We start from the raw sequence: 19,783 nt of genomic DNA, 5'->3' as shown, positions 1-19,783 counted from the left end.
GTAAGGGCAGCGGCAGCAGACGCGACTGAGGCTGAGGTTTCCAGTGAGGCCAGTCAAACAGAAACCGCATACCAACTACAATTATTTGCTTAAAGATTACTTGGCTTAAATGCTACATACATACATATTAACTACATGCATGCATGTGTGTGTGTGCTCGTTGCGCACTCGCATGACCTTGTGAAGGATGTAACTAAGAATGTGAGACTGTGCAAAATTTATCGTCAACTAACCAAATAAAGCAAAACTCAGGCAGCCGGTTTACAACAACAACGGCAACAACAACAACAATAACATCTCGAGAGGCAGTCATAAAAAGCCGCGACCGAGTTTGAGTCCAAATTGGAGTTGGAACCTCTTAAGAATGGGCGAGACAGCATTGAGAAAGAAAGCCAGCTTTAAAGCAGCTTCCAGTCAAGATCTTTGGAGTGCGTTTCCGCTACTCAGCAACAGCAACAGCAACAACAGCGAAGCAGCAGCCAATGATCATTATGCTAATGATCATCGAGGCGCACAGCACACGGCAGCCACATAAACTGCCAACGCCATTTAAGTCATAATTTAAGCCACATTCCAGACGTGATCCTTCACAGATTGCAGATCGCGTGTTCATTGGAAAGAAACCGAATGGAATGGCAAAGAAAATGCACACATTCATAAATTTCACATCAGCAGTGGAAGTTTTGGGAGTATATATTTATGTTGATATATGTATGGATATACATATATGTATATTTTTGAGTGATATACTTGCTATATCTCAAATTACGCATGAATGTATATACCCGTTTTGAGCTATAGGCAAGCGAGTGAGCAGTCAAGGCTTGTTCCCATTCCCGTTCCCGTTCCCGTTCCCATTCACGTTCTCATTCTCGTGGTTGTTGTTGTTGCTGTTGTTGCCCCTGTCTTTGTCCCACATCATTCCCACGCATCTGGGCACGTACGCGACTCAAGTGCCGAGGCTTAACCCAAACTCGATCTGTAGGAAACAAACGCTGGGCGTTTATGTTACAAGTGGCCGAGCGAAACATCCGTTAAGCGTTCCTTAAGTAGCGCATGGTGTGCGCGCATGCGTTCCAGCCTCAGTTCCTTTGTGCTCGATTCCATGAACATGCCAAGGACCTGCTGCCTGTGCTTAGTGCGTACTTAATGCGTATGCTCTCTTAAATGTTATCTACAGCTCTAAGTGGGCGTTGAACAGGATGGAAAGCACTCGTCCCCTTCCCTCGTATATAACTGGAGTGGGAACTGAGTAGGATAGAAAAAACTTGCGCCATCCTCGTCTTTCACACACGCACATATTACTCACGTTGTCTACTCTCTTAAATGTTAAGCAGGATGGAAGGCACTCACATTATGCCCTGCTCTCGCACACAGTTTCGTCAATGCATGTCCTCTCTTAAATGTTACTTCCAACTTGAAGTGGGCGTTAAGCAGGATGGAAAGCACTCTTCCTTGGCTCCCGCCTATTCCCTTCTTTCCTTCACACAAACACTTTGTAATTAAAAAGCCGACGTGGGCGTCGTTTTTTATATATTTTTGGTATTTTGTGAATGCCCTCTACCCCGTGGCCTACATGTAGGCATATAAAGCTTAATTAAAACAAATTAAAGTGATTGCCATTTAGTTTGAGGTTAATTGCATTAAATGCGAAATTAAAAGCAGCGCCAGCAAAAAGTTCCTTATAAAAAAATATTTGTATGTACATATGTATAAATGGAGCAATTGTTGTTGCTCAGGGCGAACTCACAAACAGATCTCCCTTTGCCTTTGTCCCATTTCCAGGCTGTGCGGCCGCGTTTCTATAGATCACGTAGATGTATTTACATACATAATGTATGTATGTATGTATAATGTCTTGGGGGCACGCCGGAATTGTGTCGTGAGACTTGCAACAACTTTGACCCCGTGGCAAGTGATTCATAATTGTGTGTGTGTGTGCCACTTGCTGCATTCGAAAATTAGATGCGTTCTGCAGCGCCATTGTGCAGCGGGAGCAAAATATCTAGCATAAAAGAGAGTATACGCATACACCCATACACACATATAGAATAACAGTGGGAGAGTGCTTAAGACCCACAATAAACTGTAGATAACATTTTAGGAGCATAAACGCACTGAGTAAAGTGTGTGCGTGAGAGGGAGGAGGACAGAAGGTCGTCGCTTTCTACACTACTTAACGTTGATGAGATCAAACTCAAGGAGTGAAATGTGTGTGTGACAGTGAGGCAGAAGCACAGAGAGAGCAAATTGTTAGCCTAAACTCACTCACTTTTGTCATCGGTATATCAAATTGCAAATTTTATTATTTTTCTATTTTCCATTTATTTTGTTGCCCAGTGTAAATTTGCCGTTTGCATGTTCTGTTGCGTTCTCTTTAGCTAGCTGTGCCACGTTAGAAACTTATGTGCATCGTGTCAGCACATAAATTCTCATTATAAGTAGCATACGAGGGGGGGATTGACAGCGCTGGTCGATTGGACGACATGGCCGATGGCACTGAACTTTTGTGCTTAATTTTTTTCGATATGCAATTTGATGCCATAAATTGATCATGCCCAATGGCCAAGCGACACAAATGCATATATATAATATATTAGACATGTGACCTGGCAACCCTGTCGCAACTATACATGCATACATATGTGTGTATGTATGTATGCAACATATGAAAATTGTTTAACATGCGCCAAGGGCTTTCTGCTTCTTCTTCTGCTGTTTGCTGTGGAGCAAGCCGGATGAGCATTAATTGCGTTGATTTTGATTGCCGATGTCGACTTTGTCGCTGTTGTTGTTGTTGTTGTTGCTGTGCAGTTGTCGCGAGTTATCGACGCGTGCTGTTGTTGTTGTTGTTGCTTTTGCTGCTGCAATCGCAGCTCTGGCAAAAGCTGCGGGCTGCAAATGCGTGGCTGGTTCATTGGACTGCATGCAGCCAGCCGCATGCGCTGTTGCTGCTGTTGCCGCCGTTGCCGCCGTTGCTGCTGCTGCTGCTGAATAGGTAAAAGTTTTATACTCAAGTCGTCAATGTGATGCTGTTGTTGTTGTTGCTGCTGCTGCTGCTGCTATTGCCTGGCTGCGTGACTGTTGCTTCTGCTGCTGCTGCTGGTTGTTGTTGTTGCTTTTTTAGACACAATTTCCGGGTCATTGACTTGGACTTGGAGCATTTCTTCATTGAATTGCGTATGTAACTGCAACTGTGCGTGTGCGTATGTGTATGTGTATGTGTGTGTGGCAATGTGTGTGCACAGCAACACGATCAATAAACGAGACAGGCCAACAACAACAACAACAACAAGCCACACACAACGACGATGGGCTAGAAGAAATACGATAAAAAAGTAAGAATCTGCGATTACCAACATAATACTGCACGAATAAATACCCTGCAAATTGCATAAGCTTTAAGTGAACTGAGAAAATATTTCAAAATTAATCATATATTGAAAATACAAAAAATGTTTATTTTATTCAATATACATTTAAAATTGTTTTTCTAATAGCTAATTGATACTAAATTCTCTAGATCTAGATACCCTATTACAGGGTATTCTCAATGCTGGCCATGTATTATAAGAAGAATCCTTTAAATTGCAGCGACTATTTGAGTGAAGGTGGGCGGTTTGCTTGGGGCGTGGCAGCGTGCTGCATTACGTTTTGTTGTCGGTTTTTTTTTTTTTTTGTTGGAGGACGAATACTGTGCGCAGCGTAATGCTAGAAAAAACAGTGAAAGAAACCAACTGAAGAGCATATTCTAACAACAACAACAACAAAAACAATGAAATGAAGAACAACAACAAAGAGGAAGAGATCGACGTCGCTGTCGCCATCGACTGCAGCGCTGCAGATAAAACCAAGCAACCAGCGTGGAGCAGCAGAAAACTCAAAACCCGCTGCTCACCTGCGCGCCGCGCGCCTAAGAGAACCTGATCCCTAATGGCCAGTATCAGGAGAACTTGCAGTCGCGAGCTCTCTCTCTCTCACACACACACACACACTGGGCAAGTGTGCGTGCATGTGCTAGTATGTGTGTGGAAATCAAGTGTAGCAAAGCAATGCAAAGGCAAAAGAATAAGAGCAGCGGGCTTGAAAAAGAAAGAAGGAGAGGCAACAAAAAAGAAAACAAGACAAGAAATTTAATTTACAGCGAGTCGCATGTCAAATACCCTGCAATTAAATATATTAGCTAAACTGAGGAGAACAAAAATTAACGTTGACTATATAAATAGTACATTAGTTTAGTTATCATCTAGTGTTGAAGAATTGATTTATGACAAAATAAATAAAACTACATAATTAATTGTATATGTAATTGAATCCAACTAACTGACTGAGTGGTGCATACCTCATGCCAGGGTAGCAAAATGAACTGAACGCGTCACGGAAAACTCGTTAATGCAGGCGAAGATTTCACTTGGAGGTCGGTCTGGCAGTGCCTGGCCAGACCCACCTAAGTCCCAGGCATTTTAATCAGCGTGTCGCATAATTACCGGATGCTGTTGAACGACGCTGTCGGGACTGGGACTGGGACCGGGAACCAGCATGCTCCATGCCAAGCGTAGAAAGACAGGGAGAGCAACAAATAGAGCGAACGCGTGAGAGCAAGACAGAGAGAGTGTGTGTGTGTGTGAGAGAGAGCGGTAAAGAGAGCAGAGTAGGTACAAGAGGCGGAGAAGAGGATATCCAAAAGAGACAGAGAGTGTATGAGAGAGACAGGGATAGCGACAGAGGGGGAGGGATATTCAAAATCATAACAAAAAATGATGGATGAATTGTCGCGCTGCTTGACTCCAATAAAAATAACTGTAAATGCCGCTAGGCAGCTGTAGATTTCTAGGGGGAGATCAGCAGCAGTCGCAGCAGCAGCAGCAGCAGCCGCCGCCGCCAAATTAAAATTATGTTGCGCGCTCACAAAAAAAAAGAATCAGAAATCTGAGTTTTTTTTTTAAATTCTAGTTATCTACGCGAGCAGCGGCTGCTGCAGTGAAAGTTGCGCGCGACTGTCTGAATTCGAAGTATTGAAAATATTAATAGAACAAACTTGTTTTGACGGAAATGCACTTTACTTTATTTATCATAGTCCGGCAGCTGCTGCGCATTGGACCTAGGGATGAATGAAGCAGCATGTGGAGAGGGCTGCCGCCACAGCACAGCTCCTATGTCGATGTTGATGCTGCCTGCTGCTGCTGCTGCTGCTGCCGCTCGCTGCTGATTCTGATGATCGTGATGTGGACTGTCTGTGCGAGAGAAAGAGACAGCGAGAAAGCAAGAGGATGAGAGGAGGGGGCGAGTGTGTGTGTGTGTGTAGGTTTTCGCTCTTCGTGCTCGTATATTTATGCAGATAGATGGCCGGAAAAGATAAAGTATCGGAGCAGTTGCAGCTAGAAGTGCAAATATGTGTATACAGATATGTTCTATATGTACATGTATATGAGTATATATGTATATGTATATAGATAGATATACATAAGTATGCGGTATTAAGGAAGTATACACGACACGTAGTATAGCCTAAAACATTGACGAATAATATAATCTAATACACATAGTCTACTCCCTATATACAATGTTCCAAAACTCAATGTACTCAATAAAACTACTCCAAAATAGTTTTTTTTTTTCGATTTCATGTGACTTAGAATTAGATTTTGTAGACTTGCAAAAATCTAGCTTTCCTTTGAAGTATTACGTCAATGTGTGGCAGGCTTTGGTTGTCTTCTTTTTGATTTGATTGTCAGATGTTCATTGTTAGACACTTGACATCATCAGCAACAACAACAACGATAAGGAACTGCTTAAAATGCTCATCAAATGCTTGTCAAGGTTTATTACAATGTAACCACAAAAAGATTTTTGGCTTCAAGCGGTTGTCATGAATTATTAGTAAAACCAAAAGTGCTTAAAGCAACAACAGTAACAACTACAACAACAACAACAACATACAAGTTGTTCATGTTGCACATGTTGCTGTTGTTGCTGTTGTAGACAAAGTTCAAGTAAGGTTGAAACCATTTGTCGGATTAAATACGCGCCGCGGTAATTATGTGCTTCGGCTATGGGGCAAGAGGCAAGAGGCAAGAGGCAGGCGGCAGGAGGCAACAGCAACCGCAACAACATAGACAACAAGGCAAACAAACCGACAAGATCCGACCTCCGCCCATATACACACACACACACATATGTATATGCTTATACATATATATATACCCCATCTCCAACTCCAGCAGAGTCGAAAGCCGAAACTAGTTTCCAGCTTGAAAAATTGAACAACTCTAGCGATAAGGCAGTCGCAACAAAGTGTCAAATGAATTTGTCGCACTTGGACGAGTCACAAACAACAACAACAACAACAACTACTACTACTACTACTACAAATTTGAACTGCCCAAATAACGAAGCAACAACAATGAGTAAAACAATCAAATAAAACACGTGAGTTATTCAGTACACAAACCCTATATACATATGAAATAGTTATCTGTAGAGTAATATAACACCTTTTGCCATTTCATGAATGTCGATTCGACGTAGAGCTTCAGATAAGTTCCTGAAACGTATACCAGCTTGTTCTTCTTTCAGAAAAATTTAAGTAAGCTCTGCAGACTTGCTTATCCTGTTAGTTAAATAGCTTTCAGCTAGATCTACAATATATACATATACATGTCTCTGCTCTTATTTTAAACAACTTCTTCATCTTTTTCAATGCTTTCATACTCTATTCATTATGTTCTATTCATTATGTTTTGTTGTTATTCCTTTTTGAGCAGGAACCCTATAAAATACTTATGCGTATAAATATCGCTAGTAATTGCTGCCCCTCTAAGTATGCAGCGAAATACATAGATCGTAGAAACGATAATGCAAATATGTGCAACATATAAAATGTTATATATTTTCCGAAAATCAAAACTTTAATCGAAAAAAAAAAAAATTCCATTTGAGAATCTCTTTTCATTTATATAAGATTTTATTAATATTTGGAGTAGATCTTGTTGAATAATGAGAACTCTATTAAATATAGTCTACCAAAATTACAAACATTTAAATAACAAAAGAAAATTATATTATTTTTAAATAAATTATTAAAAAGTGCCAGCGCTTTAATTCTCAAAACTCGAGATCAATTTCGAAAATAAATCTGTCCCTAGTAAATCCTTTTTTTAGGAAGAGAGGAGGAGTTTTATTCGGTAGGATTATAAATGCAAATGTATGAATATAAATATGAGTATCTGAATGTATGTACATAACAATTATGTATATGTTTGTATATAAGTATGCCTATATTTGTGTGTGTGTGTGTGTGCGTGCCTATGCAAAGGTACAGGTGCTTCCGTCGCTGGGCGGATGTGCGTATTTGTTGAATGTTTTTACACCTGTTGCACTGACACGAAAAGAACATCAAAGCGAACATCAGGCGAGCCACAAACAACGACGCTCCATGCAACAAGCACAAGCACCAAGCACCACGCAAAACGAACGACGAGCGGTGCATACAAAACCACAGACGACTTCCGCTGCACGAGCAACGAGCAACGAGCGAAGCAGGCGCAGGCGCAGGATCAATCCGGAGCCCACAGAGCCGGGCAGACCTGTTTCAGCTCGACGTGAGTTGGCGTTTTTATACCCACGAATGCATTCCAAATGGGGTATGTGAGAGACGACAAAGAAGCTGGCGTGCAGAACATGAGACGATGGGGATGGGAAGGAACTGAAGCGAGGAGATGAAATGATAATGATGATATATATACAAACATATATGCCACCTCCGTAGAATCTAAAGTATACATCTAAAGAGCTACAACTACAGATAGAATCCTCAACTTGCATACAGAGTATCTACCAGTCGATCACCTCCCAACAGCAGTGCATTTGTGTTTTTAAGATCGAATGACGATCACATGGATCTCAGACGCAATCTGTTTGCCGTTGATATGCGTATGCGAATTCATAATGATTTCATTGATCTGTCATTCAGGAGCTTCCAGCATGACGGCGAATGGCTATAATATGCATATGCCATGTATATGTGTGTGTGCGTGTGTGTGTGTGAGTGTGCTGATAACACTTCCTGGCTGCAGCTCATTAGAGCAGCTCGCTTCAAAGGCCAATCTCAGCGGCGATACACCTTCGAGCAGCAGACAGAGCGGAGCATCAGATGCCCCGCTCATCTAGCGGTAAAACAGCGCGAGAGACATGGCTCGCCACCCCATGGCAGATGGGCATCACTGTTACGGCAATGACTTGCCGGAAATGATCAAAAAGTTGAATGACAGCAGAATAGATTACAAATTTATTGATAGATATCCTACCAACAGATACATACATACATACATCAATTGCTCTCAGTTGCATATCTTAGCTAATTGCATAAGCCAATTCCGAGACGTTGATTTACATATAGAGTGCTGATTAATCTATATTTAGAGCAGAGATTAGCAAAGTATTTCAATGAATTTATTTACGAAATGTGCACTTTGTTTATATTTGTGCATTCGTAGCGTTTCTTATCTATGTTTGTGTGCTAAAAATTGCCATTGTTTACAGTTAGTTTCGCTCGAGTCGCCGCCAAATTTGATTAGCTCTCAATTTGCACTCACGCACAGGCACACGCACACATGCATAAATATGCGCATTTGCAGTTATTTGAACAGCTCTCATCTGCCGCATTCAATCCATTTGCCATTTGGCAGCACTTGGCAACCGTTGCAGCAGCAGCAGCTCAAATTGTCGCTTTGTCGCTTTGTCCGTCTTATCAACTTCATTCATTAGTGCTGTCAATGCGTGCATGCATGTGTGTGTCCGTGTCCGTGTTCGTGTTCATGTGTGTGTAGTTATTGAGAGAGCAGCGCAGGCGAGCCAATACAGTTACTCAAATGGCAATACTTGCATGCCATGTACTCGCTTCGTTAAATATAGCACACTTCAATAAAAAAAACAACAACAACAACCACAAAGAAAAAATGGAAAAAAAATGCCGTGCCAACGTTTCAGTTCGGTTTCCATTCATCAATATAAGAAAGCGACCCAAACTGTGTCAATCAGCCATAGCGACAGCAACAGAGACAGAAGCAGAGACAGCGAGGACCGACGCATGCGGCGATGAGGCAAAGACCAGTTTGAAGCGAATTGGCAGGTCTCGTGCGCTTATCAGACCCGTTCGCCATCTCAGTTTGTTTGTTGGGTGTGTAGTGTGCCGCAAAGTCGCCGCTGATTACAGTTAAATTTTTTTTCTGCTATTTGAATTTTTATTTTTTTTTTCTTTTTGCATAGGGAAAGGTGACCCGGCGAACTGTGGGGCTATCAGCGGCGACAAACATGCACGCACACCAACACACAGGCACACACACACACATACATACACGCGCCCGCTCAAGTGAAGAGCGTTTGAAATTTGCGTTGGGTTGTTGGTTGGTTTGACTGACCGCGCGAATTATGATTGAATAATGTGCCCACAGTGAGGGTCGTAGTCGTAGTCACTTGCCAGTCAATTATGTAAAACGGTTACTGCACTTTGCATTAATTAACAAGCACAACAATAAATGCAAATATTTAATAGTTACAAACTATTTGACTCTGCTGTCATACAAGTTGCACGTGTACCGAGATGCCTAAGCTGAGCTTTCGAACGAAACAGCTGTTTAGAGAGCCAAAGAGAAAGAGAGCGGAAGAGAGTGAGAGTGTTAGACTTTGTGTGTATGTGTGCGAGTGTGTGGGAGAGTGCATAAAGCAGAAGACAAGAAAATGTCGTTGCTTTTGCTGTGTTTGCTTTTCTTCTGGTTCTACTTTTTCTGCTGGTTGTTGTTATTATTATATTGTATGCTGCCCTCCCTTCCAGTGTGAGTGAAATATTTTGCAGTTAAATTTAAATTGAACGTATGTGTGTTTGTGTGTGCGTGTGTGTTTATGTTTGTGTGCTTGCAACATTTTCAGTAATTTAAAAATAAGTGCGCCGACGAGCAGCGGCCCCAAATAGCATCCGCGAAGTGCAGCCGACTGGATTGGCGCAACCATGCCATGTGATGATGCGTATGCAGCATAAGCAAGCAAGCAACAGAGTGAGAGAAAGAGAGAGAGAGAGAGAAATAGCCAGGGGCTGCTACTGCGACGGCAATGCTGGCTGGGGTTGGAGCAGCAGGCGGGTCTCCGGTCGGTCGGTCCGTGTGCGCGAGATAAACAAACTGCCAGTTCACTATCAATCAAATACCGGAAACAGCTGCTTTAGTTTTATTTTGCCATAGCCATTTGGCACAGCAACACACACAAACTCTCGCACATACACACACACCGACACGCACGCATACTCGGAGCAAAGAGAGAACGGCAGGCAGACAGACAGCAGTGGCTTAGGCGACGGCTGCAACGACGTCGTCCACGTCATCATTGCCATACTACGTATAACGTATAACACAAGCATGTGAAACATGTGTATGAAGAGGAGTGTGTTATTGTTCTATGTTAATACATAGAGCTGTTTGCCTCGAGCTGCAATGAAGTCTGTAAACAGATGGAGTCTGTTAACATGATTCTGTAAGGATCACAATGTAAAAGACACTCTGTTAATATTTAGTATTATATGATTTTTTTTATTTTGTAGTTTTTTAACGGAACATACATTCTAAAAACATTACATAAAGTTCTTCATCATCATCTTCTTCCTTGCCATGGGGGCTCTCCAACCACCGTCAAGCTCCACTTCTTCTTCTACTCCATTATTATAGTAAAATGTACAAATAAAATAAATATTCATTATATGTATAGCTTGTATGTATGTATAGTGCCTTAAATATTAATCGTTTACTTAAATATTCATCAACTTGCTTTACTTTACTTTCTTGTAGTTTGTTTTTCCTTTTCTTTTGTATTTAATTTTAGTTTTATTCATTAATATTATAGTTAGGATTTAAGCATAGTATATGTTTGTATTACTAAGCTATATTAGCTTATCTATATATAACATATACATTTATAACATATGGTAAAGTGTGTTTCTTAGTTGTTTTTTTTTTTTTTTTTTTTTTTTTAATTTTATTTTTTATAAATTTGTTGTCGCCTTTGCTAATCGGATTGTTTTTTTTTTCTTTTCTGGTTTTATCTTTATCTAGTTCTGCATATATAGAAAATTGTTTAGTGTTGGATTTTTACTCTTAAAATTTTGTTTGGCTTTTAATGTTTTTCTTTTCTTTTTTTTTTATTTTATTATTATTTTCAGTTTGTTTTGGAATCTTGTGTTATTTTACAATAAAAAATCATAAAAAAATAATAACAATTTGCATATAAAATACATTTGTAAGAAATTAATTGTTCATTCAGTTTTAGTTTTACAAAAATTTATTTTAATCAGTTTTAAGTTTTTGCTGTAGTAAAGTAAACTTTTTGCATTTCTCCTTTCGTATATATGGCTAACACGCACGCACATATACATAAGCACATTTAGACTTGGATCTAGAGCAGAATTTAGTTTTAGTTTGAAAAACATATAACATATTATTCATTAAATTCGTAATGTGTTTTGTTGTTGTTTTTTTCGCCTCTACTTTGACTTTATCAGATATCGTACAGATTATGATATATATATATATATATATATCGTATGTGCGTAATTTTGTATATTTTTTATATACTTGTTTTTGTTTTTAGCTCTACAACATCAAAAATGGACTTTTGGATATTCAAAAATTTTGTCTAGTTACAGTGTTTGCTGTATATATACCGATATATATCCACATATACATATAGGCATAATATTTATCTAAAAAGTTCGTACGAATGGTTCAGTTATGCAGAAACGAGGCTTTACTGTACAGTTTACATTGGTGTTCTCGCAATATTATATTGGAATTGTATTTTTGTAAATTTTAAAACAAAAAATAATAATAAAATAAATAAAAATAAAAACAAAATTGCCAAATTTAAGAATAATAATGCAAAATATATAAAAATATATATATTTATATATATGTATTCAAAAAAATAGTTTAAAAACATATTTTTTGTCGTTGGTTTTTTTTTTTTTAGATTTTAGTTTTGTTTAGTTTCCTTTTTTTTTTAATTAAGCGAACATTATTTTTTAAATAACATTTCTAATAATTAATAATTATCTGTTTGCAGTCTTTGGTTATTTATTTTTTCTTTTCTTTTTTGTTTTTCTATTTTTTTCCATACAGTTAATATTTTTGTGTTTTGCATATATATATACATATATACATACAGACGTGTGCATATGTACATACGTATATATATATTATATATAGGCTCATATGTTTAAGTCATACATTTAATAATTTGTATATATAGGCGTACACACATACATATATACATATACATACATACATATATATACGTATATATACATATGTACATATAAATAAATTTCGAAGCTCTACACGCTCTCCTCACTCTCCACAATCTCTCCGCTCTCCAAGTAACTGCTGTCTGTCTGTGTCGCGTTTTTTACGCGCGGCAAAAAACGCGCACAAAACGCGCGCACGCTTTACGCTTGCGCTCACGCTCTCTGTCTCTCTCCCTCCTCCGTTCATTTGCCTTGCCTTCAGTAGTCTGGACTCGAGTCGAGCAGTCGCTTCTCTGGCGTCAGATCGCCTTTGCGCAGAATTCTGCTAGCCGCACTGCAGCCATGATCGAATCCTTTGCCATTGGCCTGCAGCGCCGCATTGGGGGAGCCGATGGCGCTGCTGTTGTTGAGGACGCCGCCGGCTAGCGGCACAATGGGCATCATGCTGCTGGTGGAGCCAATGGCCGCGTCGCCGCCGATGTTGCCCTGGCAGCGACAGCCGCGTCCCGCGAACCGGGCGTAGCACTTCTCGCAGAGCTTGATGCAGCCGCGCATGGGCCAGTAGCACCAGAGGCAGGGCAGCACAATGGACAGGGCGCCCAGCCAGCCCCAGCGCTGGGTGCGCTTGTAGGGGCCGCAGGAACAGGGATTATCGACGCAGGGTGTGCCGGTGCCGTCGTCGCAGTCCATGTCGTTGTCCCGCGCACAGTGATAGAACAGCGCCTTCGCGCAGCACAGGCACGAGGCATAGTCGATGATCGACTCGGCGCTGCACAGGCACGTCTTGTTGCACACCCATGTCTGGGGCAGCGGGCGCGGGCTTTGGCACTGCTCGCAGCGGCACAGGCCGCAGCGTGGACACACAATCGGATTCAGCAGCGACGGATCGCCGCCCATCACTATCGAGGCGCCCAGCTGGCCGCCGCTGCCGGGCAGCATCTGTTGCTGCTGCTGCTGCTGTTGCTGCAGCTGGTGTTGCTGCAACAGCTCCTGCATGTGCTCCTTGCTGCCCGGCTGCTTGGTAATGGGTGGCTGCATCTGTCCAGCCGCCGCTGTTGCGGCGAAGCCTAAGCGCGGTGGTGCAGGCGGTGCAAACTTTGAGGCGGGTGTTGCTTTGGTTTGGCCATTTAACTGATGCGGTTGGTGGTGGTGGTGGTGGTGGTGTTGGTGGTGCGCGGGTATGTGTTGCAAATGCGAATGTAATAAGCCATCGATGCCTGCTGCTGACGACGTCGACGTGGACGTCGCTCCCACTCCCGTTCCCGTTCCCGTTCCCGCCGCCGCCGCCGCCAATCGATTAATGTGATGGGCAGCCGCTGTTGCTGTTGCAGCCGTTGCTGCTGCCGTTGCCGTTGCCGTTGCCGTTGCAGACGCTGACGTTGCATGTTGCTGCTGGTGTCGCTGCGGCAGCAGCAGCAAATGGTGCGTTGTCGTCTGTCCGTTGTCCTGCTGCCCAGCCGGATGCTGGCTGCGTGTTGCATGCTGCAGCGGCGTGTCCACGTACTCATTGGTGAGCCTCTCGGATTCGGGTCGCGGTTGAGCCAGCGTGACGGGCGAGGCGGGCGGCTGACCCGTTGACAACAGAGACACGGGCTCAGCGCTTTGGAAATGACTAAGGAAGTTGATGTTGTTGTTGTGGTTGTTGTTGCTGCTCGTACTGTGTGTGCTGATGTTGTTGTTCGTTAGCAGCGGCGCTGGCGGTCGTCGACGCGTGAAACTGGAACTCGAACCGCCGCTGCTGTTCGCCGTGGCCGTCGAGGAGGAGGCGTTGCTGCTGTTGCGACTGAGGCTGCTCGGTCGCTGCGGCAGAAATGTCAGATGATGTATCTGATAGTCGTCAAAGTCGGCCGTTGTGGGTATTATAGATATAATGTGGTTGTTGTTGTTGTTGTTGTTATTATTGTTGTTGTTTATAGTCGATGTTGCAGTTGTTGTTGTGCTAATACTCAGTTGTTGCTGATTGCTGTTGCTGCTGTTGCTGCTGCTACTGTTGTTGCTGTTGCTGCTGATGCTATTGCTGCTGTTGCCACCACCTAGCGCTGTTGGCTCCGGCGCCCTTGGTCGATGCACACGCGGTTGGAGCTTTGGGGGCCGTGGTGGCGCCAAGGGATCGCCGCCATTTCTGCGATCCATGTAGTGTTGCAAAAAACCAAAATTCCAAACACCAGCCTAGCTCTGCTTGGCTGCCTGCCGGTCTCTCAATCGCTATCTACCTTCGTCTACCTCTGCTGCTCAGCTCTCAATAGAGCTTGAGGTAATTGCTGTGACCAAAATCGGCTCGATTTGCCTTCATCCTAGCACGTTCCGTCGCCCGATTGCCTTCTGCAAAACAACAAGCGAAAACAAGTGAATTAGTTTAACTGTGTATGTGTAAATATATATGTATATGAAATATCTGCCATTGCCTTCAAATAGCACGTTCTTATTAACTGCCTTATATACATACATACAAGTATAACCTATATACATGTATTTAATAAACTCAACCGAAGGTTCGCTTGGCACGAACCACATTTGTTGTTGTTGCTCTTTATATTTCTCATTGTTTATAATTAATTTCTTGCGCTGCCATAAATATATGTATATAAAAAATAAAAACATTCGAAAAACAAAAACAACTCGAAGAACAAGCACAACATCGCTTTGGTCAGCTCAAACCCCGCCAGAAAAAGGTCAAAACCATTGGCGTGACTCTTGTGTAAACATAATGCAAAAACTTGCGATACCCTGTAATAAATAAATAAATGTCGTAGGGCAATCTTGTTGTGCACTTTAAAAAGTAAAACAACATGCACCTATGAATATCTTATATTTTACAGGGTATCTTGCTGTAGATCACTCTCAAATATTGTTTTGCTATTGCTTCTTATCGTTTGATATCATATACAATTCACATCTGTCCATCAAATTTCCATAAGATATAAGCTAAAAACATTTTACAGGGTATCTCTGTGCGTGGCACTCACATAATTTCCATTTCTTATACAACATATATCTCAACATTTAATATATATTTATATTCTAGCACTTTTCGAATCAAAATTCCACAGCACACAACCAATACACCCTTTTTACAGGGTATCTCTTGGTTACTACTTCTCCCAGCTGCCCCGCTAATTGTTTACTTCTGAAGTTTGTTTTAATTTGTTCTCCCCGCTGTCTGGCTCTGGTACTAAACCCTCAAAATTCCCTTGAATTTACGATCTTCTCAGATTGTAGCTCCCCAATTAGGACTTTGGCTAATCTGGAGCGGGTAGCTTTGTTTGCTTTTCTCCCGCTGTATCAAGTTTAATGCCTATTCCTAAGAATTGGCCTAGACTTTTTGTTTAGCTCTGCAATTGAAGTTTCTGATTCAGATTTTTTTATTACTCAATTCCATATTTGAGCTTTTGTGCTTAACGAAATTTGTTTTCTTTTGCTTTTAGTATTTTAATCACCTTTCATCTCACTCTGTGAACTAAATGATCTTCATTATCTTTTATAGCCACTCCCGCAGTTCGTAAAAATTGAAATAAAATTAATTTAGGCGCCACATTCAATTTTTTTTTGTTAATTTAACCATATAAAAAATGAATAATATTATTTTGCAATGGCAATTGGAATTTGATCAGAGCGAAATTTTGCTATGAACTAAAAAAAAATGATCTCAAATTTGTATATACAAATTTTATTCAAATTGAAAAGTGAATTGCTGCGCATAAGCAATTTTTGTTTAGTTTTAGCACTGGTGTGTACTAAATGATCTAAAACTGAATTAGGACTGACATTGATGGAAATTATATTTATACATGGATCATTTGTTTTAGAAGTACTATCTACATCAATTAGATAAACATTTTTAGAGCTAAAATAAGAATTGATTTGTTGTAAAGTTTATTTGGAAGGTTGGAAGAAAGTTTGGTACAAAAGATTATATCAACTTATTGTTCTATATACAATTAATATGAACTAAAAAATGTTCTAAAATTTCTAATAATTTTGATATCAGTAATGCTATTAACTCAGATCTTGATTCCAATAGAGCGTCGTCTATATAGTTTATTGAATTGCCTAGTGAGTGCTTACTGTAGCAATATGTGTAGGCCATGTCGAAATGAATTTGGAAACACTTAAAGCATCTCAGCTGTGTATTATTAATGAATGCGTGGCACGAGTCACAAATAAGTAAATACAGGAAATTAATGAAGCCAACGATGCTAAACATGAAATCTAACTATACCCGAAAATTAATATATATATATACATATATATCTATATATATTCCTGTAGCGAATGGGCAATAAAAAGCTTTGAGAATTAGTATTATTATAAGTGTTTCGCATAGGCAACACGAAATGTGCAGAAACAACCAAATACCAATGGATCTTTATTGATTCAATTTTACATAAGTATAGCACACATATATACGATATATGTATATATATGTACGATGTATGTGGTATACAAATTTGAAACAAACGCCCACTTATTGACGTCATGTCCGGTACTCAAAAACAATTTTCGAGAATGACCACAATTGAGAAAAACAAAATCGAAATAAACAGCCAACAGATGAGGAATGGTCCAACGCAGAGGGGCCTGTGCGGATGGGGGGCGTGGCAGATCGCTTGCTGATTGCCAATAAGAAAAGCTATAGGAAATACTAGCTAGAGAAAGAAAAAAAAAACTGTAATACTCGACTTGTGTGTTTGCCAAACGTGATTTGATTTTTCTTTTGATTTTTCGTTTTTTTTTTTCTATTCATTTATAATTTTTATATTGCAAATTATTTGTTAATTTATGAACATTAAACATGAGTGTATAAATGAATATATTTTTAATAGATATTTGTTTCTTGATTTAATAAAAATTTATAATTATTATCACAGAGCACAAAAAACGAAGGAAAGAAAGAAACTGCCACGCCCAAAACTCTGAATGCCAAGATTTTCGATTTCATTCTTAAATTAATTGGCACAGCGCAACAATAAAAACAACAAATAAAAAAGAGAGAAAACGAAACAAAAACAAACAATGGAAAATAACAACAAAAATATCATCACGTAATTTAAAAAGATTTTTCTTATTTTTAATTGCGTTCGAATAATTTTTTGTATTGCCTGCATTGTTGTTGCTATTGTTGTATTTTGAATATTGCCGCCAACAACATGTAGCATTAACAAACTTTGACCTTGTACAAAAGAAAAAGTGCTGCCAATTGTTTTATTTGTATTTATTTTTTGTTAAGTAAATTTTTACATTTACATTTTCATATTTGTTGACACTGTTAAAATTGGCAGCTATTGCTGCTATACAAGCGGACTGTTAAGCTTTCCTTGGCTGTTAAGGCTGTGACTTCTTTAACATAAAGTCGCTGCCGCTGCTCTTTGCTGTTAGCTCTACATTCTAGCTGTACAATTGCAGTTAGGCTTACTGGCGTTCCACTGCTAAATGACTAAATCGTGCTAACGCTCGCTGTTAAGTTTAGCCATTGAGCTTTCTGCTACTATCGCTGTAGTTATTGGTTCTGCTAAATTTGCTGCAACTGTTATACCTGCCGCTGCTATTGAAATAAAATTATTATTTTTAAACCTGCTGCTATTATTGTTAAAGGATCTGCCTCATTCGAATTCGAAATTAGCATTTGGAATTTGAAACACTTTTATTAATAAGTGAACTTGTCGTTGCCAACGCCACAGAACAAGTCACAAATCGCTGTCGCTGCTAGCGTCGCGTTGCAGTCAGCGTCAGCGTCAGCGTCTACGTCAGCGCTGTTGTCTTTCATTCAAACGTTTCGATGGGTTTTTTTCTTTCTCTTGCTCTCTTGCTTTTGTCACTGTATTTTTGTTTTGTTTGCTGCCTGTTGCAATTCAAATAGAATTATTTAACTCAAGCAAAAATCAAATGCAAACTGGTTTTAATTTTATAATAATCTTTTTTTTTTTTTATACTTTTGTTGTTTGCAGTTTTGTTGTGGTTGAAGTCGGACTACATTTGAGGGCCGTGCTCCGTGGGCGGTGCTGACATTGGAGCTGCAGGGGCGGCTGCCACGCCCCACTGTCATTTAATATGCAATTAACAAATATCAGCATGACCCAATTATCATAAAAATACAAATAAAAACAAAAGCAGCAAGAAAAATGGAAAAGAACACGAAAAAGCTCGATAAAAGCCAATTTTATGAACTACTCATAAACGATATAGCGCGTAATTAATGGACATATTTAGCCAACATCAAATGTGGCCATAAAACGAGCAGAAAACACTGGATAAATAAACAGTAGACATACATACATACACATATACATGAATTTACATACACACATATGTATATAGTATCTACATGTATCTGAACAGTGCGAGAGCTTGACTTGCCGTACGAGACATTATAATCTGTATTTTATATGCTTTGCGTTTATTACATTTTACGATTAATAATAATCTGTAAAAATTATAGTACAGTGAACACACACTAAGTTGATCCGCACAAATTGAGGCACTTTTATGGTTAATGTGTGTTTCTAGATATGGCCACACATAAATCTGATATGATTCTCAATCTGCGATTGATTAGGCCCAGCATTCGAGTGTTTACTGTACGAGTTCAACACGTGGTGCTGGGCATTTAAATGCCTCTGCTATTTTATGAATTTGTTCAAAATTGCTGAGCTGCAAAAATTGATTTAAAACAGCTTTCTGAAGCAGTCAGCAATGAGGCAAATATAATCATATGAATATATATGTGTATGTATATATACATATAAATATACATGTATGCATATAATTAAAATAAAAATTGGAAGTGAAATTGGCGCGTGTGCTCTTATCTTTTATGTTTATAATATTAAGGGAAATTTGGAATAGAGATACAAATGCAGCTACAGATACAGATGCAGTAGTAGCTGGGTATGCAGATACGATTGCAGATGCAGATACAGATACATATAAATATAGATTTACAGATAAAGCTATAGACCCAGATTCAGATAGAAATCTAGCTATGAACGCATATTGCAGATACAAGTACTAAATTTAGATACAGATACATATGGAATTATAGTTATAGATACAAAAGTAAGTATTGACATGGATACCGATGCAAAAGTATCTGCAAATTTTAATTCAACTTCAGATGCAAATGCAGACTGAGATACAGATACAAATGTGACCACAGATACAGAAAAAGATACAGCTAGAGATACATATAGAGCTGCAGCCACAAATGGAGCTACAGCTGCGACAGATGAGAAACGTAGACAGGAAACGCTAATGACTGCCGGCAAAGAGCTGCCTCAGCCTCGTGGCAGTAAATCGGTAACGGAAAAGACTCGCCAGAATGAAGGGAAAACTAAGGAAGGGCAGAGGGAAATCAATCGGCTTCCAGCCGCAGGCGTAGCAGCAGCAGCAGCAGCAGCTGAGGCAGCGGCAGAGGCAGCAGCACAGATCATTAAACTATTTAAATGCTGCAGCGAGGGGCAGCGACAAAGAGACAGAGAAACGGCTCAAGCCAGCGACTAA

At 40.1% G+C, this 19,783-nt stretch overlaps 1 protein-coding gene and 1 long non-coding RNA gene across 3 annotated transcripts in view; one reads left to right on the top strand and one right to left on the bottom strand.

Annotated features, from left to right (window-relative positions):
• The first annotated feature begins 6,917 nt into the window (after nt 1-6,917).
• LOC149269063 (uncharacterized) lies at nt 6,918-11,295 on the top strand. The gene is made up of 3 exons (XR_016269992.1): nt 6,918-9,178; nt 9,268-10,524; nt 10,592-11,295. It is a non-coding gene; the product is annotated as an uncharacterized LOC149269063 (long non-coding RNA).
• sty (sprouty signaling antagonist) overlaps nt 10,560-19,783 on the bottom strand; it is a 29,373-nt gene continuing 20,149 nt past the window's right edge. For both annotated transcript variants that reach the window (XM_089468380.1, XM_089468379.1), the window contains exon 2: nt 10,560-14,608. In XM_089468380.1, the coding sequence (XP_089324506.1) occupies nt 12,545-14,419 (1,875 nt within the window). In that variant the 5' untranslated portion in view covers nt 14,420-14,608 and the 3' untranslated portion in view covers nt 10,560-12,544. The remainder of the gene's footprint in view (nt 14,609-19,783) is intronic.

Source organism: Drosophila arizonae, chromosome 4 (genome assembly GCF_054131065.1).
Source record: "Drosophila arizonae isolate 15081-1271.41 chromosome 4, UAZ_ARI_1.0, whole genome shotgun sequence".
Classification (NCBI taxonomy): Eukaryota; Metazoa; Arthropoda; class Insecta; order Diptera; family Drosophilidae; genus Drosophila; species Drosophila arizonae.
The sequence above is the reverse complement of the archived record's forward strand: the minus strand, read 5'-3'. Positions and strand labels throughout refer to the sequence as shown.